Source organism: Hibiscus syriacus, unplaced genomic scaffold, assembly GCF_006381635.1.
Source record: "Hibiscus syriacus cultivar Baekdansim isolate YM2019G1 unplaced genomic scaffold, ASM638163v2 tig00000329_pilon, whole genome shotgun sequence".
Taxonomy (NCBI): domain Eukaryota; kingdom Viridiplantae; phylum Streptophyta; class Magnoliopsida; order Malvales; family Malvaceae; genus Hibiscus; species Hibiscus syriacus.
This window is the reverse complement of record NW_024061782.1, coordinates 927,925-953,056: the sequence shown is the minus strand read 5'-3', so window position 1 is coordinate 953,056 and position 25,132 is coordinate 927,925. Positions and strand designations below refer to the sequence as shown.

The following is a 25,132-nucleotide window of genomic DNA, read 5'->3' as shown; positions in this document are numbered from 1 at the left end:
GAGATGAGCAAAATAATAGTCTTATTCAGGTCCGGTTCAATGACTCCAGCTTGAAAAATGGTTTGGATGCAAGCACTTATCAAATTACCAACAATACTCAATTGCTTCTGAAAGAATTTGGCATGTACCCATCATAGCATGGGGCGGAGTCATATCATTCAAAGTCGATCTGATTTCTTCTGGAGAAAGAGTTGAATCCAATGAGGACCACATATTTGGATCAATTGCAGGCAAGTTACCCCGAAAAAGATAAGCATCAAGAACTTGATTTTCCAAGGAAAATAAAGTTCAAAAATGGCGAACGGCCTCGGTTTGAAGGGCATGTTGATCATCAGTCCATTCTCCATCAATTTTAAGAGACAAAATATGGTTGCGTTGTTTACGAGCCTTGGCTTTACTATGGAAGAAACTAGTGTTTCTGTCGCCAAAGGAAATCTAGCTAGCTCGTGAAATATGACGCCATAAAAGATCCTCTTGATCAAGCAAGGATTCAAGTTCACAGAGAAGAGAAGAATCCAAATCAATAAGAGATGGAGAGTAGAAGGATTGTAAAGCTCTTGAAATCGCCGTAAACGCCATAACCATCACTTTTCTTAGAGCCGATAAAACCAAAAACATACTTGTTTCAAGCATCAGCTACTTGGTAAAATTTGCAATGGATGTCGTGAGACTACCTTCATTCAACTAGTTATCATGTACCATACGATGAAAGTCTTCATGCATGTGCCAACATGTGAAGTAACGAAATTGTCGGGTTCTAGAATTTTGTTGAATATGACCAAGTTGGAGGAGGATGGGCCGATGATCCGAACACATTCGAAGAAGATGCTGGAGAGTAGAATCAGGATAATGTTCATCCCAATAACTATTGTAAAGGGCTCAGTCAAGGCGAGCACGAGTTAGACCATGAGACCAAGTAAAAACAGGGGCATGGAAACCGATAACACGAGGATCTAAACTCATGAGGAAATCATTAAATTCAAAACACGGGTCAGTAGTACCAACCCTACCCATACGATCATTGGAAGATAAAGTTGCATTTAAATCACCCAAAATGATCCAAAATTACCAAATCGTAGGAGCTAGGTGGTGCAAATGCTGCCAAAGTAGCTTCCGTTTGGTAGCATTTGGACTAGCATAAGTAACTATAACAAGAAAAACTTGATTGTCTTAATTTTGAGTAATGCGACAATGAATGAACTGAAAGTGATTATAGATAATATCTATCAAAATAGTCATACCAACAAAGCCAGATTCCACCAGAAAAACCCACGGCTTCAACGCGATGAGAGTTAGGAAAACCTAGGGTAGCAATGACGGCATCAGATTTAAGGCCACTAATCCGAGGCTCAACAAGACCAATTATATCAGGCTTGTGGTCGCAGATGCACTGCTTAATAACATTTAGAAAACGTGAGTGTCCACAGCCTTGGACATTCCAGCAAAATATCCGTATATTCATAACAGAAAAAGGGAAAGTAAAGGAGCAGCAGCTCAATCCGACGTTGGAGCATTTAGCCCCTCCTCAAGATCAACATCATTAACAACATCCATAGGATCCGCAGGCATGTTCACAGCAGAATTTAATTTTGCCACTATTATGGGGGGATTGGGTTTACTTGCATCGGGGGTTCATCAAATCTGTCATCACCAAGGGACACATCTGCAGGAATTATGCGACCACTTGGAATGAGAAAATTGGGATTTGTATTCTCCGAGATGGCAACAGTAGATTGTTTCGTTTATCCAAGATTACCTGCTTGCTACGTGAAGATTAGCCTTCACCAATTTTAAGGGAGGAAGGAGGGCGACGGTGGGACAGAGATAGAATCTGACTCGAGGTGGAAGACGGTATAGAGTAGAATTAGGAAATAATCCAAGCAGGTCGATTATTTAGTCCAATAAGGTAACTTGAATTTTATTTTGGATCTACGGAAAATACTACAGTTTACATGAAACTCGTCACACAGGCATGATGAGTTTCATGTGATATATTTTTTTAATGGGTCATGTCATGAATATATTTAATATATTGTACAGAACTCGTTATGCTCGTGTGATGAGTTTCAATAAAAAATGTTTTTTAAATTTTTTTTAAAAATATTGTTTATATATATATATATATATATATATATATATATATATTATTTTAATACTAATAAAGCTCGACACACTGGGGTGACAAGTTCCAACGAATATAAATTTAAATTTTTTTACCGTTGTTGAACAGTCAATTTTTTTTTAAAAATTCAATAGAACTCGTCAAGCCGGAGTGACGAGTTCTAATGGCTAAAAAAATTTCATCTCTTAAAAAAGTATACATCATCTTCAATCTCTTACACAAAACACTCCTTTCATCTTCAATCTTTTACACAACACACTCCTTTCATCTAACCAAATACATTTCAAATAATGAGCAACAAATTCTTCACAGTTGTCCATTATAATGGTGAAATTCTACAAACTGATGTTGGTCTTGTGTTTAAGTCACACATGACCATCAATATGATGTTCCCTATAGATGTATCTCATCGCCAAATGAATCAAAAAATTGAAAGAAAACTTTGAGCTTCTATTTCTTGTTTAAGTTATCGACACCTGATCTCCTCAAATCCAATCACATATAAAAAAGTCCAGCTTGATGATGATGATGATGATGATTATGTCGTTGTTATGGTTGGACTTCATCAATCATCAAATAATAATATAATGGAGATATACGCCAAAACCACGATTGTAACTGATATTCTGACTTCATCAGTACTAACTCAAGGAAAAGAAGAAGCATGACCCTCTGAACTACATGCAAGTGATGGTGATGATAACTTTGTTGGACGATTTGGTGAAAGCCTTGTTGAATTTAATGAGGATGATGAAGATATTGTTCTGTTGCTAGACAATGACGACACACCATTAGTTGGTGAGTCTGATGTTTTTGAGGTTGCTTCAGAGGAACAAGGTTTGGATGTTGAGGATAATGTATGGGAGGAAGCTCTTTCACGATGTCAAGGATTGTAGAATGCTCCAAATGTTTGGGCAAAACAGACCCTCAACCTAAAATGTCTCACCTTGATTTGCCTCGGTATCATCATCCAATTGCAATGCATGACATTAACTACGAAGCTATACAGAATCCTAAAATATATGATATGTCAGAGTTATGTAATGCTCATTGATGTTCTTCAGACGAACGCTCATCTGAGTTGGCCATTGGGTCTCAGTTTGAAACAAAAAGAGGCACAACTAGAAATCAAGGAGTATTGTATCAAAGCTCGTCTTCAATTCTATGTCGCGAAGTCGGATCAAAAGACTTATTTCGTGAGGTGTATACACCATGATGTTGGCTGTAAATGGAGGATATGAGTATCATACCTATAAAGGAAGATGTTGTGGGAATTCACAAGGTTTAATGCACAGCACGCATGTACAATGACCTCTTTGACACAAGACCACATACATTTAGATTCGAATGTCATATGCTCTTATGTCAAACTGTTGGTGGAAAAAAATCCAAGAGTGTTCGTTTCTGTGTTAATGGCATCCATTCGAAATACATTTGGTTATATTCTGACTTATTACAAGGCATGGATGGCTAAACAGAAAGCAATGACCTTGTTGTATGGTGATTGGGATCAGTCATATAATGAGCTACTACGTCTGCTATAAGCAATGAAATTTTTCATCCCTATAACCATTGTTAGGTACTATACTCTTCTTGCAGTCACACTTCAAGGAGACATTATCCCTAGGAAGAGAATTTTTGGTGGCTTGTTCTGGGCGTTTAAGTCAGTTATTGAAGGGTTTAGATTTTGCAAACAAATGATTAAAGTTGATGGGACTTTTCAGTATGGGCTCTATAGACACATCTTAATGATAGTCGTTGCACAAGATGAAGATGTAAATATTTTCCCCATTGCCTTCGCCATTGTTAAAAATGAATCGGAGGAAACTTGGAATTTATTTCTCTCTAACTTGTGTTCCCATGTTGTCACTCAAGATGGGGTTTGCATGATATCAGATCAGTCGATTGGGTTATTAAGCATAGTTTTTAGACCCGAAAGTAGATAGATGCCTCCGCACGCATATCATGCATATTGCATACGTCATATTGCATCGAATGTTATGAAGAGGTTTAAGCAGAAAAATATCAAAAAAGATATTAACAACATGGGTAAGTATTATATAATTTCTCATTAATTATTCCTGCTTCATTTTTTTAAATTTTTCAATAACATTTAATTTACTACTTTTTAGGGTATGCTTTACTCCAACCAAACTTCTGTGTACAACTTGAAATTTTGAGAAGATATGGAGATGATTTGTATGAATTCGCAACTGAAATCCCTAGGGAGAAATGGTCATAAGCATATGATGTTGAGGGTTAACGTTACGGCCATATGACTATCAACCTTGCTGAATGTATCAACTCAGTGCTGAAAGGGACTCGACATCTCCCGATAGCAAGTATTGTTAAGGAGACTTACTTTAGGTTGGGTAAAGTATGAGCAGACAAAAGTGCACAAATTGATGTCATGATCAGCGATGTGAGAAATTGGGCTCTAGATTTGGAGGAGGCAATGCAAAAGAATCAAATACATGCGACATCAATGTCTGTCCCTAATTTTGCCGTACTTGATTTTGATTTCGTTGTCCAAGCACTAGTTTGGCCACATGGGGGAGGTAATTCTACAACATACACTGATAATCTGAATAGAAGATGGTGTTATTGTGTTCGATTTCAAGCTTTTAGGTTCCCATGCGCTCACGCTATTGCTGCACGTATGCACATCAATGTTGATCCGTACTTATATGCAAATGATTGTTATTGCTTACACACTATGTGCAACATTTACAGTTGTGACTTCAAGTAACTCTCAAACGAAGCATACTAGCCTACATGCACAATTTCTTTATAATGGTTGCCAAATCCTCAATTGTGTAGGAAGTTACGAGGTCAACCTGAATCTAGCTAAATTCATACTGATATGGATGATTCTCAAAGAGAGTCAGGTCTACCCTAACTTTGTGACCATTGCTAGCTGAAGGTCATAACAAAAAACATTGTCCTCATCTTCTAAAATATCGAGTTGGACGTTAAAATAGACAATACAAAATATTATGTTATTTTTTTACTTTTACTCTTTTAACTATATTTTTTCTCTAGGTTTTTTGTTTGTACTATAACTATATTTTTTTAAACTTGTACTCTTTCCACTGTGTTTATGAGTTATTTAGTTGAACATTATTGCTTTAAAATTTTACTTCAAATCTTATATAATTGCAAACTATTAGTAAACAAGTTTACTTCATCCAATCATTACTTAATTAATAAAGACATAAATCATACAAATCAATATTTTTACATATGTCATTTTTTTTTAGATCTCTCTTCAATTCGTTCACAACGTCGGATTAAGATACCTTCGTATTTGCCTTTCTTCGTCTTCTTCTTCTCAATTTCTATACTATTTTTTTTTAATTTTTTTCTTCCCTCTCAACGAGTCGTTTGCTACGTTCTATTAGCATTAAAATTCAAATTTATACTCGTTGAAACTCGTCACCCCAATGTAGCGAGTTCTATTAGTATTAAAATAATATATATTTTTTAAACAATATTTTTAAAAAATTTCAAAAAATTATTTTTATTGGTACTCGTCATACGGGCATGACCAGTTATTAAATATATTCGGGTTGTGAGACTCACATGACACGGCCCAGTTATTAATTCTACCGGGGTATAGTTACCGTTAAATAAAGTATCTTAATTTTATGTTTCCTAATTTGTTTCGCTTTTATTAAAACTTTGACTTAATTTGATTATATATTAAATAAAATTTTTATTTTCTTTACATTTATGATATATTTACTGATTTATGATGATCATTATATTCTATCTCTATTAATTATTTAATTTCTATATTAGTTCATCATGTTATGTATGATTTATATTTGTTATATGATACTCGTGACCTTATTTCCTTATTTTCGCAGATTAGATTCAATTTCATTTTTTTTTTTACTTTTTACATCATTCTTGTTTTATTTTACTATGATATAATCTCAAAAGGTAAGTAAAATGATCGCTATTTTAAATTTTGACATAAACTTCAATTTTCATTGTTTAAGACAACATGTAATCGTGTTGGTACCAAAAAGATAATTCAATGTTACTTATCTTTCGTCGACAATTTTCTAATGAAACGCAGATCCGATAAAAAGGCAAGTTTAAGGTATTTGATCTATCTAATCTTAAAAGATCGGTGGCGACTCCACTATACAATCCAAATTAAACCGCGAATACGGGATCACCCAAAGGACCATTGCGATAAAGGAAAATTTTTGCTCGTAATGGGTATTGAACCCAAATATTTATAAAACACGATAATAAAATAAAAAATAGCAAAATATTTATAGAGTAGAGGCACTAAGTAGTAGAAATAAATGTGAGTTAATGATTTTATTGGTATTTTTAAAACAATTATAGTAAAATAAAGGGATTGAGTTGTAACTTTTAGGATTTTTCTAAAATTACCGGTATATTATACATTTCTAGGGATAGATTTAAAAATATTTTTAGGTGTATACACATATTAAAATTTTTGGAAGTGGGTGAACACAAGTTGGGTAAACTATGTGTTTAGTACTATAACTATCATTTTTGCTTCATTTTGGTCTCTCAATTATTTTTTATTTCAAAGTCGTATTTAATGTTACATTTTGGTTTTATTTTGATTATTCATTGTTAAAAAGTTAACGATGATGCTAATGCATCATCACTATAAGATAATACCACATCATTATTAAAAAATTAAAAAGGGTCACATCATGAGTTATGTTAATTTTTTTTGATGGGTGACCAAAATAAAATTAAAATGTAACGTTAGACATAGTTTTGAAAAAAATAATAGTTAAGTGATGAAAACATAACAAAAGTGATAGTTAGTATATTAAACATGTAGCTTACTATAAAATTTTATGATCGACACAATTTCAAGAATATATTAGGTAGATACATTCAATAAAATAAAGGGTAAAGTACGAACATGATCTTATGCTATAAGATGTTGCTTTGTTGAGAAATTTTATTAATTAAAGTTACAAAATGGTCCTTCAACTATAGGGAGTAGCTTTGTTGAGTCATTTAACTATTGAAAGTTACAAAATTGCTAACTAAGATATAATAAAATCTGATCTCATAATCTCAAATGACTATCATATTTTAGTCAGCATGTTAATATCTAACTCAGATAACTGTTATTTTTTTAATAGAAAAATATAATTTTGGAACATAATGAATAATCGAGTGATCATTTTATAACTTTTAATAGTAGGAGACTCAACAAAATAATTTCCTATAATCGATGAACCATTTTATAATTTTTATAACCAAATAATTTAATAAAATAATATCTTATAGTCATATATCATTAGTGTATTTTAACGCTAAAATAAATAACTAAATGACGAGCATTTATCCACCTAAGTCGCTGTGGATTCACCAGTATTCATTATACACATATTTAAATTAAATATTATAAAATTTTATTATTAAAGCAATTTATAAATCTATTTTTTCCTTTTATAATTATTAAGATCCAAACCTTGACTTTATTCAACCAAAACCTTTCATCCTAGATCGACTTATATTTGACGGATTGTATGGATTGTATTAGAGGTGAGCATTCGATCGAATTGAGTTGAGTCGAGTCAAAAAGTTTTGAGTTATTCGGATTGACGAGTCTTATTTTATAACTCGGATTTGATTTGAAATTTTCTCGAGTCGAGTTGATTTTATAAAATTCGAGTTGAGTCAAATTTTCAAATTTCTATTTAAATTTAATTATAAATATTTATAGTATTATAAAATTATTTAATTCTAAGTTAAATAATATTTTATAATCATATACAACATATATACATTTTTTGTATTTTTTCATATGTGATTTAAATATAACATATAAAGTAAATGGACTCAACTCAAATTTCAACTTCAACTTGAAAATCAATCTACAAATTACTAAAAATTTTGAGTTATTCGAGTTGTAAAATACAACTCGATTTTAATTTGAAATTTTTTTGAGTCGAGTCAAGTTTATGAAATTACAATTCGAACTCAATTTGAAACGAGATTTTTCAAATCGAATTTTTTCAAATCGAATCGAATTAAAAAAATTCAATTTTTAGAATCAAGTTGAAGTCGAGTTTCGCTCCCCTAACTTGTACGATATTCTTATAATTATTATAATAATATGAGCAATAAAACATCAGGATTTGTATTTGAGAAAATCGCCTCAGTGACCAAAAAAAAGTTATAATATACGATTTTAACCAACTTTTTTTGGATTTGCCAAAATGACCAACAAAATCGCAACGCGAAATAAAAATCGCAACGCGATCCCCAGAATCGCAAATCAGTTTCCAGAATCGCAAATCAGTTTCCAAAATCGCAACGCGATTCTTGAAAATCGCGATGCGATAGTACAAATTCGCATTGCGATTTTCCATAATCGCAACGCGAATATGAAAATCGCAACGCGAACACATAAATCGCAACGCGTATCCGTAAATCGCAACGTGTATCCGTAAATCGCAACGCGTATGGGTAAATCGCAATGCGTATCCGTATATCGCAACGCGTATCCGTAAATCGCAACGATAATACATAAAATCGCAACGCGTATCCGTAAATCGCAACGCGATATTTAAAGCGCCATTATAATCGCTACGCGTATTTTATTTTCAAATTACAAAAAGAATATTAAGACAAAATCCCGTAATCGCAACTCATAACCTAAAACCTAAAATCACAACTCAGTCCCATCTCCATCTCTCACTCTCTACGGCGAAGAAATCCGTCCCCATCTCCGAAGATTTCCGTCCCCATCTCCGGCGAAATCCCTCACAACCATTCACGGTCAGAAATCCCTCACAATATTCAGAAATGGAAAATCAACCTCCGAGGGTTAGTTTTTTTAATTATTTTTATTTTGAAATGTTTGCATTATTGTAGGTTTTTCATATTGAAACTGATGATAAGTTTACTGGTCATTTCAATAATAGATTAACCATTTCACTTAGATTTTATTTCGCGTTACGATTCTGTCGTTGCGATTTTCATTTCGCGTTGCTATTCTCTCGTTGCGATTTTCAAGTTAGTATTTGTCTTTGTCTTTGTTCTGTCTTTTGGTTGAAGTAATGCAATCCATTCAAGTTTCAATTTGCAGAAGAGTCGCAACGAGATAAATGAAAATCGCAACGAGAGAATGACTGTCGCAACGAGAGAATCGCAACGCGAAATGGAAATCGCAACGAGAGAATCGCAACGCGAAACCAAAATCGCATTGCGATTTTCATTTCGCGTTGCGATTCTCTCGTTGCGATTTCCATTTCGCGTTGCGATTCTCTCGTTGCGATTGTCATCTCGCGTTGCGATTCTCTCGTTGCGATTTTCATTTCAACCAAAAGACAAAACAGTGTTGCAAATTTTAGTTTAAAGAATAAACTACTACTTTTTATGTTTATTGTTTTTGGTATATCTTCACAGTGTAGTTTTTGGTATATCTAACTTGGTATGTTTATTGTTTTTGTAGAAATTTTTTTCGGCTCAATTGACCTTGAGAAATAAAGTCAGCCTGGCCACTACAATTGCAAAGAAGCTTTCACCTGCTCAAAGACAATTGTTTGAGGAAACCTGCTTCGGGCCATGGCTGAGAGTACAGCATCCGGGTGGAGATGCTAATTTGACCCATTTGTGGCTTCAGACCATGACATCAAATCTACCCGACAGTATACAACGTGGTGAGGAAGAGATATGGTTTCATTTTCCACCAGCGTATACTTGCTTTGGGCGGAAGGAGTTCTGCTTAATCACTGGTCTACGATTCGGACACGATGATGTAGGCCGGTACACTCGTCATATCGCCCGCCCATCATGGTTATCCCGGGTTTTTCCGGATGAGTCAATGGAGAAGCCGAACCTACATGTCGACGACCTGAAGAAATTATTTAATAAGAAAGCTGGTTTCACTCGGATGGAAGACGTCGATGTTGTCCGAGTATGCCTTCTACTACTTGTGTATGCCGGCTTTTTAGGCAGAGAGGCCAGACAACCTATTCATCGGGAGCTAATAATATTGGTAGAGGACCTGAATGCATGGAATCTGTTTCCGTGGGGTTCGTATATATGGAAAGCTACCTGGACTAAGTTGTCGTCTGCCTTTGATGACCGCAAAAGTTTGCGGGGCGATGGGTCCAAATACACTTTGTCAGGCTTTGTTTGGGCCTTTAAGGTAAGAATTTCTATATAATGTTTCTAAAATTATAATTAATTATTTAACAATTACTAATTTTGTTATTATATTGTTTGTAGATTTGGATATTCGAGGCTTTCCCCAGCATGCGTACATATGCAATAAAAACGTCAAATGATATTCCCAGGGCTATTTCCTGGAAGAGGAAAACTCTGTTGGATTGGGAAGACTTAATACCATATGCCACAATAAATAATGTAAGTTAACACAAATACTTTCATAATATATAAACAAGTTATTAATAGTAGACGTTTAACTTTGTTTGAGTTTTTATATTTTAGGAGGCCAACATTCCATTACAAAGACTGACACCCACGGAGGAAGAGCTTGCCACTGATTGGTGGCAAGCTAGTCAGAATTTTTTTGATGGCACGGATGATGAGCAGCATCCACTTCCTCCAATTCGAGAGCCATCACCTCACCTAGAGCCATCACCCGATCGACCCGACTATACATCTCTAGAACGAGAGCCATCACCTATCCCGTCACATCATCGAGCCTCTTCTCCACCATCACCTCATGATAGGCGACCGGCAAAGATGCCACGACTCCTATCTCCCTGTTCTCCACCTCCACCTCAACGGGATGAGTCAAGGGAGTTACGTGATGAGGTCAATGCCTTGCGTGAGGAGATCGGTACTCTACGCGATAACGATGGTGCATGGCGTGTGGAGGTGTCAACTTTACGTGGTGAGGTTGCCGCTCTACGTGAGATGATAGTATCGTTGCAGAATGAGGTTCATACTCTACGCAACGAGGTAAGTTTAAGATTTTCCATATTTAACTTAATGATAAATTTACTCGTAATTTCACTTAGATTAGCCATTTCACTTAGATTGCTTAGTAAATTTGTTCGGTTGCTGCCAATTCTGCTAAACTGTGTATTCTTTAACACTGTGAAATAGTATTTGTCTTTGTTTTGTCTTTTGGTTGAAAGTAAATTTGTTCGGTTGCTGCCAATTCTGCTAAACTGTGTATTCTTTAACACTGTGAAATATATTTGTCTTTGTTTTGTCTTTTGGTTGAAAGTAAATTTGTTCGGTTGCTGCCAATTCTGCTAAACTGTGTATTCTTTAACACTGTGAAATAGTATTTGTCTTTGTTTTGTCTTTTGGTTGAAAGTAAATTTGTTCGGTTGCTGCCAATTCTGCTAAACTGTGTATTCTTTAACACTGTGAAATAGTATTTGTCTTTGTTTTGTCTTTTGGTTGAAAGTAAATTTATCCATTCAAGTTTCAATTTGCAGAAGAAGAAATAGTTTACTTTCGCAACACGAAACTTAAAATCGCAACGCGAAACCAAAATCGCAACGCGAAATGAAAATCGCAACGACAGAATCGCAACGCGAAACCAAAATCGCAACGACAAGATCGCAACGCGAAACCAAAATCGCATTGCGATTTTCATTTCGCGTTGCGATTCTTTCGTTGCGATTTTCATTTCGCATTGCGATTCTGTCGTTGCGATTTTCATTTCGCGTTGCGATTTTGGTTTCGCGTTGCGATTTTAAGTTTCGTGTTGCGAAAGTAAACTATTTCTTCTTCTGCAAATTGAAACTTGAATGGATTGCATTACTTCAACCAATAGACAAAACAAAGACAAATACTAACTTCAGGGTATTAGTTTGAAACATATTTTTCTTTGTTATCTGATGCATTTTGTGAACTATGATAGAATAATGACTTGGGTGAATACAATGCAAGTTTGAAACATATTTGTCTTTGTTTTCACTGTTTAAATATCATGTCTGTTTATTTACTGATTTTGTATTTAATTATTTAGCGGCCCGATAGAGTGGATGCTTTACGTCGGGTTATGCTTGCACGACGGAGTTCACGCATCAGACAGCGTGCACGTGCTATTAAGTCTCCGTACACCCCAATAGTGCGAAGACACCGCAAGAAGAAGCCCGACTCGCCTGTCATCCCTCAAGAGTCCACTCCTATCGTTGAAGAGGCCCCCCATATCATTCCTCGAGAGTCCCCTCCCACCGTTCAAGAGGCAACTGTCATCGTTGAAGAGGTCCCTCCCACCATTCCAGAGCCCGATTCACATGGGGTAATATATCGAAGTATTGAGAAACCCCCACCGGTTCCGGACATGATGGATGAGAGTTGGCTCTCGTATGAGTTACCGGCCAGTACCATACCGGTATCTGAAGAGGAGAGGGAACAACTACCGGACACAATTTTGGATAACACCCTTTGGGCTAAGACCGCAGTTGATTTTTATCTACATGAGCGGAGCAAGGGGTGTTTCACTGACATATGCAAGCTCACCGATGATATCTTTTTGTTGCTTGAACGGCCTTGGTGGGGCGTATTATTAGGGGTCGAAGATAATGGCTATTTCGATGGGGGGGTAAGTCTTATATTTTTCTTATATTTCAATTTGATTAATTTTTTTTTTAAATTTATGTAAGTCACTAATATATGTCTTTTTTTGTAAAACAGCATATCGATGCGTGGGTGACACGTCTTCTAATAATAAGAAAACTTAAGAAAAATAAAAATATACGATATACAATAATGCCGACGTCTTTTCACGCCGTTCACTTGAAGAATGCACGAGATGAATCATTTGATTTGGGCAATGGACAAGCTAAACTTTATCCTGCATGGTGGGAGGTCGATAAGGTTAGTATTTATTTTAGATTGAGTTTAAAGGTTTTATGAAATAAGTGCGCAAATGAATGAATTATTACTTATGATTGCAGGTGTTTATCCCTGTTTTGGAACGTAAACATTGGATTCTCGTCGAGCTTCAGCTCCCATCCCTTAAGACAATAGTGTATGACAGCATGATAAATTACATATCATTGGCTGATTTAAGAGATGTTATTAAGGGATGGAGCTCTCATTTGGCTAAATTCTTGGATGCGATCAATTATTGGACTCGTTCTGGAAACAAGAAGCCAAAGAAGCTCAATATTACAGTTATTAGAGACGAGACCGCGCCACAACAAACGAGCGGAGCCAGAGGAGATTGTGGTCCTCTCGTATGCTTGGCGTTGGAGCGTTTGACGACGGGAAGCATCAAGTATCTACCTCCCACCGATAGAGATAAAGCTGCAGTAGGCTTGTGGTTTCGGCATTATATGGCTAAATCGATATATACGAGACGCTGCCTACCTGCATCCGCGTTATAAAAATGTCCATAAACAATTGGTAAGTTTATATACTTATAAATGAAAATGTTTGGTTAAGTAATTAGAATTCAATAATTTGCGTAGAAAGTGTTGTTTGAACAAATGTTTGGTTTCTGCAGGTTAATCTCAGAAGTGAACTGCGTGAAAATGATGTCGAGCTGCAAAAGTTGATTCAATAGTTTAATTGATTGTTTTTTGATTGTTTAATTGATTTGTAAAAGTTGATTCAATTTTTGATTGTTTAATTGATTTGTAAAAGATGATTTGTAAAAGTTGATTTGTGTAATTGATGCGAACATAATTCTTATTTGTGCTTGTTTAATTGATTGAAATGTAATGGTTGATTTTGTTGATTTCAATCTGCATTATGTTGAAGGCAAAAATGACTATCGCAATGCGAAATGAAAATCGCAATGCGAAATGAAAATCGCAACGAGAGAATCGCAATGCGAAATGAAAATCGCAATGCGGAAATGAAATCGCAATGCGTTTATAATTTCGCATTGCGATTATCTCGTTGCGATTTTCATTTCGCATTGCGATTTTCATTTCCGCATTGCGATTCTTTCGTTGCGATTTTCATTTCGCATTGCGATTTTCATTTCGCATTGCGATTTTCATTTCGTATTGCGATTTTAATTTCGCATTGCGATTATGTCGGTTCGATTTTCATTTCGCATTGCGATTTTCATTTCGCATTGCGATTCTCTCGTTGCGATTTCATTTCGCATTGCGATTTTCATTTCGCATTGCGATTCTCTCGTTGCGATTTTCATTTCCGCATTGCGATTTTCATGTTGGGATTTTCATTTCGCGTTGCGATTGTATTTTCCGTGTTGCGATAGTCAAATGCATGCCTAATAGTGATAACAACTGAATAACAAGAGTTGGTTAAGTCAAAATGGTTGGCCTGAGTCATTAATTCAACTGAAAATGTTAAAAGTTCACACATAAAATCCACATAATACAACGTTTGCATATGAGCTTTTGATGGCAACGTTTACATAATACACATAAAATGTTAAATGTTAAAACGTTTACATAATACAACTGAATAACAACGTTTACATAATACAAAGTTCACACCATATGAGCTTTGGATTTTGATGAGGATCCATATTTTGGTAGAGGAAAAGATGATTTTGATGGCACTGGTGATCCACATGTCAACCTTGTATGACCACTTTCCTTGCACCGACTACATGTCGATCTCTTCTTCTCTTCACCCTTAGACGGTATACGATCGTGACTTTTTGGTCGGCCAGGTAGCCTTCTGTCCATGGCTGGTGGCAAAACTGTTTGTAAGTCATCTGGTATGTCCCACTCAGAAGGATGTGGAATAGGGTAGACAATCTCGGCATAAGTCTGTCGATAAACTTCTGTAGTGTAGCAATCCATAGCGTATGCGCTTGAATCATCTTGGTTTAAATGAAGAGCAACTTTTATAACATGGCCACACGGATAACCAGATGTTTGCCATTTCATACAACTACACGTCTTTGCATTTAGATCGACTAGCCCATTTAAGTTATTATCCAGTACTTGAAACAAAGTGTTTGAACATGGTTCAACTCTCCATGACGTTGACTTCACAACACGTTTCGTTATCTTTTTTCAGTCCATGGTGTAACACGATGTTCCAATGTTCCTGTAAATTTAAATAAACAATACTTAGTAAAATATAAATATGATAAGTTACGAATTCAAAGAAATAATACCTGCATGGTTTCTTTTCTTGTAGTACCACTGTTGAATAGAGGCTCGAAAAAACTCCATTAACATAGTAATGGGTAATTTCCGGGAATGACGACTTAGAGCGTTGATTGATTCTGCACTATTAGACGTCATGAAACCATATCTTGCTCCAAGTTGATGTACTCTTGACCATCTTTCAAACCCGACATCTTCTAGTGTTTGAGCACACTGAGGCAAAACACGTCTTAAACAATTTATATGCTTATTGAAATCCACTTCCCGATAAGCTTTTACAGCCTTCCAGTATGTCCATTTGTGCTTTTTTATACCAGCAGACCTTGATTTTAGATTTCTATACAAATGAACACCACAAAGTCCATGAAAAGCATCTGGGAAACACCTTCTAACAGCGTTGTCAATTGAGTTTGCCCTATCGGATATGATTGTCAGATTGCTAATAGGACCTATGCAATCCCTAAGATGCCCCATAAACCATGTCCATGAATCAGAGGTTTCAGATTTGCCAACCCCGTAAGCTATTGGCAATATCCCATTGTTAGCATCCATGGCTACTGCTAATAAGTTTACTCCAAGGTATCGACCTTTCAAATGTGCTCCGTCAACTATAATAACTGGGCGCATGCAAGTAATAAACGAACGAATCTACAAAATAATATACACAAGAAATATAATCATTTAAATGTGAAATGCATGTAACTAACAAAAATGAGTCAACAAAATTATATTGATTTACTAACCGTAGCACCAATGGCGATAAACAGCAACTCAAAGCGTCCATCTCTATCTGTTTTGATATGAGTTACCGACCCAGGATTTTCAGCTTTAAATTGTGACAATAAGCCGGCAGTTGGGCAAACGATGCTTCTGGCGACCCCCTCAACAATTCCAAGGCATAACATTTGGCTCTCCAAGCTTGAGAATATGATATACTAATCTTGAACCGAGCATTCATGTCAGTCATAATTTCATGTCCCCGATATACCCTGCCATTCAAAAACATTAACTCAGCCAGAAAACCACCCAACACCTTTTTGTTTGCCTGTCTATGGTGAGGAAAAACTTGGGTTCTTGAACATGTATGTTTATCAATAAAAGTCCTAACTTGAAACATTTTGCAATCTTTTATTCTCTTTGCAATCATACGCCACGTACAGTTTTGTCAATCATACACCTTGTTTCGAAACGATCTTTGCTTGATTTGTTAACTTTTAGTTGATAGCCATCTTCCACACATTTCGTATATAAAGCTATCTTCAAGTCTTCCTTTGTATCAAAACAATCATCTTCTTGATACGAATAACTTTTGTGTAACAATCAACTGCTTTCTTTATCAACTCTTCTTCCGGTATCTGAAGTAATTCTGGCATATTCCAGTTATACGCCCGTGGCATTTTCTTTTCTTCGGGGACTTTTTCTTCTTCTTTTTCTTCTTCAGGATTATATGAATTACAGAATGGATGTTCAACATGTTCATTCATAGTCGTAACTTCCTCCTCATTATCATCAACATTACATTCTTCGGCAACGGCTGTTTCATCATCAAAATTCGGGTATTGACCAATATCAATATCATTACACGCATGGTCTGTTTCTTCTTCTGAAACATCATCAAAATCCGTGTATTGACCAATATCAAAGTCCGGATATTGACCAAGACCAAATTTCGAATACTGACTAGTACTCACAATTTTTTCTGTTGGCTCATCATCGTCTAACTGGTCAATACGAAAACCGGAATTTGGTGCTGAAAGTTGATTGGGATTTGGATTAGAGAAAGGTTGTGGGTTTTGAGAAAAACTTAGTTGATTACTACCCGCTACTGACCCAACAATACTACTTCTAGGTTCAACAACATACAATGTAACATCATCTTGTGAAACACTAATGTAAGCAATGAATCGTTCAACATCTTCATTGTCGGTTAACAAATAAACTTTACCATTTCTCTGATAAGATAGCCTAAATCCACTTAGGGGCTCTAAATTCAATTTATTTGAAACACGTAGCATTAGAGTTTCATAAGTTAACTTTTGTAAAGACAATTTTAGTTGAAGATTTATGGGTAAAGGCATATATTGTAAAACACCATTAACATTATCCCATGACCCTCCAAAACACAAATCTATCCAAACATGATCAACATTAGATGATTTCATGGTTGTAACTAAACAAACGAGATGCGAAACTAAGACCTGTTGCCGGATGGGGAAGGATGTCGTTGGATATAGGAACGGATGTCGCCGGAGAGAGTGATAGATGGAGATGGAATGAGTTGCGATTTAGGGATTTAGTTTATGATTTCAGTGTTATATACCCAAAATTTCAGTGTTGTGATTTACAGATTCTCGTTGCGATTTACGGATTATCGTTGCGATTTACAGATTCTCGTTGCGATTTACGGATTATCGTTGCGATTTACGGATACGCGTTGCGATTTACGGATTATCGTTGCGATTTACGGATACGCGTTGCGATTTACGGATACGCATTGCGATTTACGGATACGCGTTGCGATTTACGGATACACGTTGCGGTTTACGGATACGCGTTGCGATTTACGGATACGCGTTGCGATATACGGATACGCATTGCGATTTACCCATACGCGTTGCGATTTACGGATACACGTTGCGATTTACGGATACGCGTTGCGATTTATGTGTTCGCGTTGCGATTTTCATATTCGCGTTGCGATTATGGAAAATCGCAATGCGAATTTGTACTATCGCATCGCGATTTTCAAGAATCGCGTTGCGATTCTGGAAACTGATTTGCGATTCTGGGGATCGCGTTGCGATTTTTATTTCGCGTTGCGATTTTGTTGGTCATTTTGGCAAATCCAAAAAAAGTTGGTTAAAATCGTATATTATAACTTTTTTTTGGTCACTGAGGCGATTTTCTCTTTGTATTTTTGTCAAACGCGTCTCTAGCTGTTTCCATCTTGATTTTTCATTTTTGTTTTTATTTTGGTAATATCTTCAGTTACGGTTTTGATTGGTTAAAACTTCCTGTGATTATAACTGCGGAAGAGGCTTTAAGTTCATGAACAATGACAGCCATGATTAAAGGCGCAGTGGTTGGTTAATTTGCCATGATTAAGGGAAGAAAATAATACAACGAACAATGCTGATTATGTTCCAGAAATGGCAATCACGACATTATTAAAGGAAAGCCAGCACGAAACAGCAAAACTACCCCCATTGCCTGCAAATTGGAATTCCCTCTATATAATTTCAAATTCTCAAGACTCAAACTCATCAAAAATTCTTTCTTTGAGTTTGTTTGTTCATGATTGAAGAAGATGAAGTTTGGGAAGGAATTTGCAGCACAGATGGTGCAAGAATGGCAGGAAGCTTACATGGATTACAGTAAACTCAAATCGATATTGAAAGACATCTTGAAATTCAAGAAACAAAACAGGCCACCATCGACAATGGCAACAGCAACGAGAAAGGGTTCATTGAAGAGAAGAGCAACGCTTTACAGGGCATTTAGTGGACTCACAAGTCGGTATAAGTCAGCTTCTTCAATGAATAACCATGAGGACGAAGTTATAATAGTGAGTGCAGTTGAAGAAGGAGGGGTTGAAGGGGATTACCAGACAATGTTTCTTAGGTCAGGTGAAGAAGGAGGTGAGTTTGAGATGCTTTTCTTCAGGAGACTTGATGATGAGTTCAATAAGGTTGTTAAGTTTTATAAGAAAAAGGTTGAAGAAACTATGGTGGAAGCTGATGAGTTGAGTAAGCAAATGAATGCTTTGATTGCTCTAAGGATTAAGGTTGATAATCCACTTGTGGGAGGAACTGATATGGTTGATCTTGCTGATAATGGGTTTTCTTCAAATTCCTCTTCCATCAATGGGGAAAAGCATGGTAAGGACAGAATCTGGGTTTCTGATTTTCTTTGACAATTCCAATATGAAAAAATCTGGGTTTCTTGCAAAATGATATGAAAGTTACAATTTTGGTTTATGTTGAAAGAATCCCGAGTTTCCTGATGTAAAAAACCTGGGTTTCTTCTGAAATGGTCTGAAAGTTTCAACTTTTCTTTATTGTAAAGAATCCATCAAGTTTTGTGATGTTCTCAATCTGTTTTTGGATATGTAGGACGGACTCATATGGATGCTATCCAGGAAATTGAGATGAGCAGTGATAGAATTTCTAAAGAAGGAATGAAGGAAGCTGCTGATAGAGAGTTTAGACCAGCTCCAGTACATGTTTTGGATCATGTAAAGATCAATGTCGAGCTTGAAACTCCTATAGAAATACTAAGAAGTGTAATCAAATGTTCGAAATCGGATTTGTCCTTCAGCAGGCAAGAACTGAGGACTGCAGAGGAGAAAATCTCTCAAGCTTTTATTGAATTCTATAGAAAGCTTAGGCTTTTGAAAAGTTACTGGTACCATACCTTCCTCTGTTCATTAGAAAAACTATAAACAAATGAAAATGTCTATTTTTATAGTTAATCATCTCTGTGTTTGATCACCAGCTTCTTGAATCAGTTGGCATTTTCCAAGATCATGAAGAAATATGACAAGGTCTAATCCCTTTTCACTTTCTATATCCAAATCAACTAAAATTAACGAGGATCATGGCTTGTTTGTATTGATTTTCTGGTTCATTCTACTGCAGGTTTCATTGCGAAATGCATCGAAAGCTTACATGCAAATGGTTGACAAATCTTATCTTGGTAGTTCTGATGAGGTTAGAAATGGCCTAATAGGAACTTGTTTACCTCAGTTCAATTGAATTTGCCTTTGTCCCTAAATTTGCCACATTCAACGACAGGTTACAAAGCTTTTGCAAGGGGTTGAGGAGACTTATGTTAAACACTTTGCTAATGGAAATCATAGAAAGGGACTCAAAACTCTAAGGCCACAAGCTAGGAAAGAAAGACATAGAATTACATTTCTCTATGGTAAAGAGTTTGTCTCATTTCAAAGCATCTTTCTTGAACAAATTATTACAGATTATATCAGTTTGTCTGAAGAAGAAAAAGGGTTTCTTAGGGCTGTTGAGTTCGCATCTCATTTACTTGTTTTTAACTGATAGTTTCTCTTCACTTTCAGGTTTCTTTTCTGGTTGCTCCATTGCACTTATAGTGGCAATTATCGTGAATATACATGCTAGAAATATTCTTAAGAGTCAGGGCAGAGATAAATACATGGTCAACGTATTTCCACTTTACAGGTAAGAGTCTTTGTTGCTCGAACTCTTTCTTTTTATAGGGTAAAGTCACTTAAATATTAACTGATTTTAGCCCTTCGTTCTTGAACTAAAGGGCTCCTACTGAACTCGGTGAAAATATTGATGTTTCTGGTTCATTTTTTTTTCAGCCTGTTTGGTTACATTGTCTTGCATATGCTCATGTGTGCTGGAAACATATTCTTTTGGAAGCGTTATCGAGTCAACTATTCGTTCATTTTCGGTTTCAAGCAAGGAACGGAGTTGGGATATAGAGAAGTACTTCTTCTTAGCAGTGGTCTTTCACTGCTTGCATTAGCTGGTGTGATCTCACATTTGGATATGGAGATGGACCCAAGAACTAAAAGCTTCAGAACTTTAACTGAACTAATTCCCTTGTTCTTGCTCATTGTAAGTCCTATATAAAACACATTCTGTTTTCCTGTAGTTTCTCTCTGTGATACTCATATTCGGGTTGAAGTATGGAATATGAATTATATATCTAACTTTTCAATTTTCTTAAAGCATCTGTGTTGGATACTTGTGCCCAATGCATACCGATAATGAGTCCCAGCGACATAGTTCTCTACGATGATTTTCTCATTGAAATTCTATTTGAAAATGAACTTGTGGTTTGAAAAGCCTTTCTGTGCCATGCTCACCGGTTTTCCTATTTTGCAGGTTGTCCTTTCAATAACATTCTGCCCTTTTAATATCATATACCGTTCGAGTCGATTCTTTCTTATCAGATGTGCATTTCACTGTGTTTGTGCACCTCTTTACAAGGTAAACAAGCCTTCAAATAAAATGATTATCTTGTATGAGAAAAGTGGTTCAAAAAGAAAGATATTAATCTCCATATTCCATCATGAAGGTCACTCTCCCGGACTTTTTCTTGGCAGATCAGCTTACTAGCCAGGTTCGATATTCGAGTCAACCTATATTGTTCCAACTCTTCATTTTTCTTGAAATATTTGCATCATATACCCTTGTTCCTAAAACACATGTTGTGCCTTCAACCTGGTTTGTTTTATGATAAAATCCATTGATGCTCCATACCAGGTTCAAGCAATTAGAAGTTTGGAGTTCTACATTTGCTACTATGGTTGGGGAAACTTCAGAGTGAGATCAAATACCTGTGAGGAAAGGGAAGTTTATAAAGTACTTTACATAGTCGTTGCCATTATTCCGTATTGGATCCGTTTCGTTCAGGTAAATCGAAACTCGAGTTTGAGTAAGATAGGTGAAATCGTTCTTTCATCATTGAACTTGTTCTGGGTTTTCTTTACTGATGTTTTGTATTTATCTGTTAGTGTCTTAGACGTTTGTTTGAAGAAAAAGATACCATGCATGGTCTCAATGGTCTAAAATACTTCTCAACAATAGTTGCGGTTGGGACTCGAACAATTTACCAACACCAGGCTGAGAAAACTACAACTTGGCTGGTCTTGGCTGCTGCAACTTCTGGCATTGCAACATTGGCTAGCTTATACTGGGACATTGTCATAGATTGGGGTCTTCTTAACAGGAACTCAACCAACCCTTGGCTCCGAGATAAGCTTGTTGTACCGCACAAAGGGGTATATTTCGTAGCCATGGTAAGCATTCATGTTACTCGTTTTCAGGTCACACATTTCTGCAATAATGGGTTCGGGTCATCCATGCATACCCCTGAACCAGTTGGTTGATGCAGTCACACCTAAGACTCGGCATTCGGTTTGGAATTCGAGTATTGAATCTGCAATCCTTGGTTTATTCACAAACTCGGATTGTGTTTTATACCGAGTTGGGGTGTACATTTGCAGGTGTTGAACTGTGTATTGAGACTGGCTTGGATGCAGCAAGTGTTGGGCATTCAAACAGTGCCGTTCCTGCATAAGACAGCCTTGGTTGCAGCAGTGGCTGGCTTGGAGATCATTCGTCGAGGCATTTGGAATTTCTTCAGGTAATGCATTCGAATACCGAAACATGGGATTTGAACAAATCAGAGTTTCTTACATGGGGTTTAAACAGGTTGGAGAATGAGCATTTGAACAATGTTGGAAAATACAGAGCATTCAAATCGGTGCCCTTGCCGTTTTACTATGATAAAAATGGAGATAAGAGCATATAATAGTCAATGATAATTACATATTAGATTACCTTTATTTGTGTACTATTTTTTTTTTTGTTGGAAATGGGATGAGGCACTAGGTCCCTTAACCAAGGTCGAATTTTGGTGTTTGTGAATGGAGCAAAATGGGTTGGGAGGGTCGCCTTCGCCTCTGCAGTACCCGAATTGGATTAGTCGGTCAATAGATCGGATACCAATGATTAATTAAAAAAAAGCAAAAACAAATACACATATATTAGCCAACTGAATATTATGTTATATACACACTGCGTTTATGTTCTCGATACTTTCTCCATTTTCAATGGTTTTTAACTTTTAATATAACATTTTTTTTTAAATATCAACCCAATCTTGTAAATTTCGACTAATTCAGTTGATATTCAAATTAACCAATATTTATTATAAATTTTTCTAATGAAAACCATTTGTATTTAATTTAAGGGTAAAGTACACAAATGATTCCCGATTAGTAAAAGTTACAAAATGGTCGTTCGATTATAAAGTGTTACTTTGTTAAGTATTTCTACTATTAAAAGTTACAAAATGATCACTTGATTGTTTATTTTGTTCCAAACTCATCATTTTTCATTAAAATATTGGCGGTTGTCTAAATGGAGGTTAACATGATGGCTGAGATATGATAGTCGTTTGAGATTCTGAGATCAAATTTTATCATATCACAGTCAGCAGATCAACGATCAGCTCAGAATACCGTTAATTTTTTTAACAAAAAATGATGAGTTTTGAACATTGAAGATGTTGTATTGGTACCTAGAATATTGATATAGGTGTAAATGACTATCCCTTGTGTGATATTTGAAGATTTGATAAATCATGTTAAGAAGTGCTAATATATAAATTAGGTAGATTGCTTAATATAGTTAGATGAGTATTAACAAGGTGTTAAATGAATTGTATAAATTTGGAATAACTTGATAAATTATTGTATGTGAGATATTTGAAGATTTGATAAATCATATTAAGAAGCACTAATGTGTAAATTAGGGGTTGCTTAAAATGACTAAATAAGTGATAACTAGGTGGTAAATGAATTACATTAACTTGAAACAAATTAATAACATCATGTATTATGATATGTATACGATCTTGATGCATGTTGATTATATTTCTATATCGAACTAAGTCCATATGAGTTGTTAGCGGCTTCGTTTGGGAATACTTCTTCAAATGAGTTTTTATCTAGTCTTTTCCATGCAAAAATACCGTTTTTAATCATTTTTAAAATATAAATTTTTAACTGAAAATGAATTATTTGAGAATAATCTTGTGTTTCAAACGAAATTTTAGGCTAAAAACACATCAATAAGCATTCTCAAACAGTCCCTAGTGATTAAAGAAGCTTTTATTTTTGTAGACTAAGGAGAAACAAAATGTGTTTTAAGATATTGATAGTTTTGAAACTTTCATACTGTAATTTGTAGATTTTATATTTTAAATCCATTTTGATGACTTTAAGTGTTATTTAATCTTTATATTTGACATAGCTGATAATTTAGTCCCTAAATCAGTGGTTGATGATTATTTGATTATTCAATTATTTGTTTTAGTTTTTATTTGATTGTGACTAAGTTTTGATTAGTCAAATTAATATATTTGATCTAATATTTAATTTAGTTTTTGATTGTCTAATTTAATCTTAAAAATACAAATAAAAATTAAATCAAAATCGTCGATATACCATAATCAATAATAACTACCGAGGATTTTAAATGTTGTCAAATCATCATAAATCTCTAAATATATTATAGATATGCATAAATATTTGGTTTAATGTAAAAATAAGTGTCTAAACTATACTCTAAGTTAATTTTAGGTGCCTAAAATATTTTTCGTTCAAAGTATGTGTCTAGCATTTACAATGTTACACTTTTAAGAGCCTACATTTTAGTGGTCGTTAACAAAATCATTAACTGTCACGTGTCATGTTTATATTTTCCTTATTTTTTAATGGGTAAAGTAAACCAATAGTTATTAATGTTTGAGTAAGTTTTTTGTTTTCCCCATTGAAGTTTCAAAAGTAACAAATTGGTTACTAACATTATCGATTTGTAACAAAATGGTAACTAACGTTATCGATTTGTAACAAAATAGTTACTCCACTATTATCTCTAATAAATTAATGGTGTGGCAATGTAAATAAAAAGGTTAATATTTAATTTTACCCTAACTATTGCTAAAACATCAAATAAGTTCTTAAACAATGATTTTATATCTAATTTATCCCAAAAGTTTTCTAATTTATAATTTTTAAACGCCTCACCACCAAACTATATTCAAACCACCTTCCTTACCAAACAAAAACCATATTGCATTGATAAGTGGAGTTTTTCCATTAAAGAAAAATACTTGAGTATTTAAAGTCATATATTTAATTAATTTTAATGTAAAAAATAATGCTTCTAGGATTGTTTTTGTATAGTAAGGAAAGTGGTTAGAATATTTAAAGACAAGTGATAGTTTGTTTAAGTGTGGTTTGCATTTTGTAGGGAAAGTGGTTAGAATATAATTGAGATAATAGAGTGTTTAAAAAATATGAAAATTAGAAGACTTTTGGGATAAATTAGAATTTTTATATTAATATGGGATAAGTACAATGCAGTATCTTTTCAAAGATAACTCTCAACTATTTGACATTGAAGGC

At 35.1% G+C, this 25,132-nt stretch overlaps 1 protein-coding gene across 1 annotated transcript; it reads left to right on the top strand.

Moving 5' to 3' along the window:
* Nucleotides 1-18,353: 18,353 nt before the first annotated feature.
* LOC120169781 (phosphate transporter PHO1 homolog 9-like) lies at nt 18,354-22,588 on the top strand. Its single transcript, XM_039177919.1, has 13 exons — nt 18,354-19,046; nt 19,281-19,572; nt 19,663-19,711; nt 19,806-19,877; nt 19,962-20,091; nt 20,243-20,363; nt 20,510-20,768; nt 21,039-21,143; nt 21,232-21,276; nt 21,420-21,569; nt 21,671-21,955; nt 22,163-22,302; nt 22,371-22,588. Exons 1-13 carry the CDS (start codon nt 18,476-18,478, stop codon nt 22,468-22,470), a joined length of 2,319 nt encoding a protein of 772 aa, XP_039033850.1. The 5' UTR covers nt 18,354-18,475; the 3' UTR covers nt 22,471-22,588.
* The last annotated feature ends 2,544 nt before the right edge of the window (nt 22,589-25,132 follow it).

What these genes read in the sequence shown, in the direction of transcription:
- LOC120169781 (XM_039177919.1), top strand. Translation starts at nt 18,476, where the DNA reads ATGAAGTTTGGGAAGGAATTTGCAGCACAGATGGTGCAAGAATGGCAG. An exon ending in AACGTATTTCCACTTTACAG is followed by an intron (nt 20,364 to 20,509) that starts GTAAGAGTCTTT and finishes TTTTTTTTTCAG; the next exon opens with CCTGTTTGGTTACATTGTCT. An exon ending in CAGATCAGCTTACTAGCCAG is followed by an intron (nt 21,277 to 21,419) that starts GTTCGATATTCG and finishes GCTCCATACCAG; the next exon opens with GTTCAAGCAATTAGAAGTTT.